Source organism: Portunus trituberculatus, chromosome 26 (genome assembly GCF_017591435.1).
Source record: "Portunus trituberculatus isolate SZX2019 chromosome 26, ASM1759143v1, whole genome shotgun sequence".
NCBI lineage: Eukaryota > Metazoa > Arthropoda > Malacostraca > Decapoda > Portunidae > Portunus > Portunus trituberculatus.
The window spans coordinates 2313709-2318737 of record NC_059280.1 but is presented as its reverse complement, the minus strand read 5'-3'; the positions used below and the strand labels follow the sequence as shown (position 1 = coordinate 2318737).

The 5029-nt window shown below is 45.6% G+C and overlaps 2 protein-coding genes across 3 annotated transcripts in view; one reads left to right on the top strand and one right to left on the bottom strand.

Moving 5' to 3' along the window:
• The window catches only part of LOC123509173 (cGMP-inhibited 3',5'-cyclic phosphodiesterase A-like), a 25236-nt gene extending 24654 nt beyond the window's left edge, over positions 1-582 (bottom strand). For both annotated transcript variants that reach the window (XM_045263360.1, XM_045263361.1), the window contains exon 1: positions 222-582. In XM_045263360.1, the coding sequence (XP_045119295.1) occupies positions 222-275 (54 nt within the window). In that variant the 5' untranslated portion in view covers positions 276-582. The remainder of the gene's footprint in view (positions 1-221) is intronic.
• Positions 583-3032: 2450 nt separating this feature from the next.
• On the top strand, positions 3033-4730 carry LOC123509189 (protein AAR2 homolog). Its single transcript, XM_045263389.1, has 3 exons — positions 3033-3422; positions 3645-3828; positions 3979-4730. Exons 1-3 carry the CDS (start codon positions 3280-3282, stop codon positions 4198-4200), a joined length of 549 nt encoding a protein of 182 aa, XP_045119324.1. The 5' UTR covers positions 3033-3279; the 3' UTR covers positions 4201-4730.
• Positions 4731-5029: the final 299 nt, after the last annotated feature.

Here is a 5029-nt window from a genome sequence, read left to right as displayed (position 1 = left end):
CCTTACTTCCCCTGACCTTACTTGCCCTAACCTAACCTAACATAACCTAACTTAACTTCACCTAACCTAACCTAACCTAACCTTACTTGGCCTGACCTTAGTTGACCTTACTTGCCCTAACCTAACCTAACATAACCTAACTTAACTTCACCTAACCTAACCTAACCTTACTTGGCCTGACCTTAGTTGACCTTACTTGGCCTGCCCTGCCGTGACCTTACCTGTGAGGATGCCGGGCGCTGGACAGATATGGCAGGTAATGATGTTCTTCTCATAATTGTGGTTTCCTGAAGGAGTGGTCGGAGGGGGGTGGGTGGGTGGAGGGTGGACCAGCCTTATATTAGAGGTATGGGGAGGGGGGGCGCCGCTCCACCACCACCACCACCACCGCCACCTCCACCTGTGCGAAGGGGGAGGGGGGGGTTCGCCAACAGGTGTGAGAGAAAGAGAGATGTGAATGTTTAGGTTATTTCTCTCTCACTTTCTCTCTCTTTCACACTCTCTCTCTCTCCTTCCCTCCCCTCTTCTTACTGGGAGGGTGTGGGCGTGTCCGTGGGCGCTGGTGTGGGCGTACTGCCATTCCTGATGATTAATAATTAAGACTGGGGCCATTAATTTTGTGACCTCCATACACCCTTCGTAATGTCAATAAAATGGTCTAATGGTACACAAAACTCAGGTAAACTGGTGAGACTATCTGTCTCTCGAGTAGTGATGTGAACTTCTTCAGCTGACTTAAGACTGGACACAGACAAAACATTTTACATATTTACAACACTAAATGAATAGATAAAACAAATGAATAAACTTGAAAACCACATTCTAACAATATATTTATACGTTTAAACACAAAAATAACCTTGAATCAGCTGACATGACACTGCCCAGACCGAGACCCCTTCGGACCCTTCCCTTCCCTTCCCTCGCCGCCTCCCCGCCAGTGCCCCGTCATCTGTTTTATCCAAATATCTGTCTCTCCACACACCTGCCAGCGTCACTACAGCGTGTTTATAGGCGCAGGTGTGTGGTATAGGTGTGGGTTTACTGTACAGGTGATTAGAATGGTGGTTTGGGTGTTAAATAAGGAAAATTTTAAACGTGTGTGTGTGTGTCTCGCCTCGCCTTGTTTGTTTTGATATAGAAAGAATTTTTTTTTTTCTCCTCCACAGGTTACCTACACATCTCTCCTCCATCCCAGTGTTTCCTCCATCTTCCCACCAATTTAGACTATCCTATCTCATTTTCTTCATAGTTAGAATAGTCGTTTTGTAAGATAGTTTCACATCATAGTCAGACAGTTTTCCCTCCACAGCTTCCAGTTGCTTTCTCCAAACTTGACCTAACCTCACCTCACCAATATGAATGGTAAAGCTGAAGTCTGTGCTAATAATTAACTTACTTAACCTTACCTTATTTTACCTTACCTAACTTAGTCTAACCTAACCTTACCTTACCTTACCTTACCTTACCTTACCTTACATAACCTAACCCAATCTTACCTTACCTCACTTAACCTATCTTATATGGGGTTGAATACTGCACAAGTAGGGAAAGAAAAAGAAAAGAGGGTGTGTACTCTTTCTCTCTCTCTCTCTCTCTCTGTTAAGTTAATTTGGGTTAGGTTAGGTTAAGTTTGATTTGTCACCACCATCACCACCACTACTAACACCCTGTACCCCCCCCCAGAGTGCATGATGTCCCAGAAGGAGGTGTGGGAGCGGGTGGCGGTGGAGGGCGGCACGTTGGTCCTGAAGGGAATGCCACCCGGAACAGTCTTTGGCATCAATGTGAATGATCCTGCCCAGCCTCCATTTTGTTTACTTCAGGTGTGTTAGTAGTAGTGTTAACCCCTTCAGTAGCATGACATGTTTCCCTATTCCTTGTGGTGACTATTTGGTGATTTTGTACAGCTTCACAAACTCATGTGGGGGATTGAAATAGTGAAGACTGTGGCCATTAATCTTCTGCCCTCCATACACCCTTGCTAATGTCAATAAAATGGTCTAATGGTACACAAAACTCAATTAAAATAGTGAAGACTATGGCCATTAATCTTCTGCCCTCCATACACCCTTGCTAATGTCAATAAAATGGTCTAATGGTACACAAAACTCAAGGTAGTGAAATGTGTCCCAGTACTCAAGGTAAAATGTGTCCCAGTTGAAAAATAGTGAAGACTGTGACCATTAATCTTCTGCCCTCCATACACCCTTGCTAATGTCAATAAAATTCTCTCTCTCTCTCTCTCTCTCTCTCTCTCTCTCTCTCTCTCTCTCTCTCTCTCTCTCTCTCTCTCTCTCTCTCTCTCTCTCTCTCTCTCTAATCCACCTCCACTTCCAACAGAGGCCAATGTGGATGAGGTGGAGAGGATCCGCACCAACCTCCGCCAGCTGGATCAGTTCCTGGGGCCCTATCCGCTTGACTCATGGAAGAAGTGGATCTCCCTCACCCAGTATGTGGAGGAGGTGGAGCTCAGACGGATGCTGCCGCTGTCTGGTGGGTGGTGGTGGTGGTGGTAGTAGTAGTAGTAGTAGTAGTAGTGGTGGTGGTGGTGGTGGTGGTAATAATAGTAGTAGTAGTAGTAATTTTTCTATTTAATCTACTACTACTGTATGTGTAATTGCCAATAAGGTAGAGACAAACAGACAGACAGACAATTATTATTATTATTACAAAACCAATGATTCTCTCTCTCTCTCTCTCTCTCTCTCTCTCTCTCTCTCTCTCTCTCTCTCTCATTATATTTTCCATTATTTTTATTACATTTCCCATTATTTTTGTTACACTTTCCATTATTTTCATTACATTAGCCATTATCCTCACCATTTACCATTATATTCCAGGTCGTGTGTGTTCAGCCCCGGAATTAATACCAGTGGCTGGATTCCGGTCATCTCGGAAACACAGACATACACACACCACCCCTACACAGCCCCACACAGCCATCGACACACCACACACAACCACAGACACACCACAACACACAGGACCCTTAGAAACACACACACAGCCTCGCACACCACCACACACCACCACAAACACCACATCAGACCCTGAAACTACACCACAGAACACCACACAGCCCCTCACAGACACACCACACACCACCACAGATGATTCCCAGCCCCCCTCATCCCGAAAACAGCCCCACAGCCTCCCACAACACCAAACATCACCACAGAGGCCACAGCAACACCACACACCACCACAAAGACTTCAGAAGAGAGTCAGCCCCAAACGCACACTTCCCAGCCCCCTCCAGCCCCCCAGCTTCCAGAAATGAGGCCGAAAGAGGGGTCTACTTTCCGCTTCACTGAGCCCCCCACCCGGGCCTACAGAGAGGGGGCTACTCCAAGTGAAGTGACAAAATATAGTTTGGATTCATCTTATAGTTTGCGGTGTATGATGGAGCAAGCTGGCAGGTGTGTCTCTCTCTCTCTCTCTCTCTCTCTCTCTCTCTCTCTCTCTCTCTCTCTCTCTCTCTCTCAATTTTAGTCCTCATTCTTTCATTCATTCATTTCCTCCTCCTCCTCTACCTCCTCCTCTTCTTCCTCCTCCAGTTATTTTATATTACACCAGATTACAGTGAAATTACTTAAATCCTCTTTTACCCTCAAAATTACAACAGATTACCTTTATTACAGCGTGGGTGGAGTGTTGGCGGAGCTGCAGGCGTCCTTTGTGGTGTTTCTGGTGGGTGAGGTGGAGGTGGGGTGGACACAGTGGAGGAGCCTGGTGGAACAGCTGTGCAGGGCGGAGGAAGTCTTGGTGGAGCAGCCGGATTTGTACCTAAAATTGCTGTCTGTTCTCCACTATCAAGTCAATGAGGTGTGTGTGTGTGTGTGTAGTAGTAGTAGTAGTCTGTTTCTCTCTCTCTCTCTCTCTCTCTCTCTCTCTCACACCAAAATAATAGTCTCTCTCTCTCTCTCTCTCTCACCACCACCACCGCTCGTAACACCCTTCCTAATCTCCCGACAGATCCCAGCCGACCTCTTCACGGACATTGTAGAGTCGACCAACTTTCTGGCCGCCTCCCTCACCACCCTCTTTGCCAACGTGGAGGACAACAGCTCAAGGTTGCCAACACCACTGGTTCTGAAGGCCCAGCGCTTCAAGCAACACATTATGCACAAGTTTGAGTGGGACTTGACGCTGGGAGATGAGGGGGAGGATGCGCCGGTGGTGGTGGAGATGAACTAGAGGAGGACAAGAGAGAGTAGTAGGAGGAGGAGGAGGAGGAGAAGGAGGAGGAGGAGGAGGAGACAAGGATTATGAGAAGAGGAGGGAGGTGGATAAGAGAAGAAGAGGAAGAGGAGTAGGACGAGGAGGAGGAAAGAAGAAGTAAAAGAAGATTGTAGTAGTAACACACACACAAAACATTAAGTGTGCTCTCTCTCTCTCTCTCTCTCTCTCTCTCTCTCTCTCTCTCTCTCTCTCTCTCTCTCTCTCTCTCTCTCTCTCTCTCTCACCCACAGACCACAGGACCCCACAGTATGTCCCCCACAGTATGTTGACAAACCCATAGTTCCCCTCCCCCACAAATATAGACACCTCCTCTCTCTCTCTCTCTCTCTCTCTCTCTCTCTCTCTCTCACCTCAGTTCCCAGTGGCTTACAGTACACACACACAGACAGACGGACGGACATCGGTGGGGTGAAGAAGATGCTAAATTGCTGCAAAAAGGTTTATATTAATGCGTTACAAAAAAATAAAGACAATTTCTTGAAGTATTTTGTGTTTTCTTGACTTTTAAAAAAATAATTTGGTACATTTTAAAATAATAATAATAATAGTAATCATTTAAGTTACCAAGTTTTTTTTTAATAGACAAATACTAAAGACTAAATTAATTTGATGAAAGACAATAATAATGGTACAAAAATAAACTTGTTTAAACTTAATAAACAAAATATAATAGAAGGAAAGAAGAAGAAGAGGAGGAGGAATAGACAGAATGAAGGATGGAAGAGGAAGAAGAAGAGGTCAAGGAGGAGGAAAAGAGAGTGAAGGATGGAAGAGGAGGTGGTTA

Coding starts and splice junctions, on each gene's coding strand:
- LOC123509189 (XM_045263389.1), top strand. CDS start 3,280: ATGAGGCCGAAAGAGGGGTCTACTTTCCGCTTCACTGAGCCCCCCACC. Junction 3,423..3,644: donor ATGATGGAGCAAGCTGGCAG/GTGTGTCTCTCT, acceptor CCTTTATTACAG/CGTGGGTGGAGTGTTGGCGG. Junction 3,829..3,978: donor TCCACTATCAAGTCAATGAG/GTGTGTGTGTGT, acceptor ATCTCCCGACAG/ATCCCAGCCGACCTCTTCAC.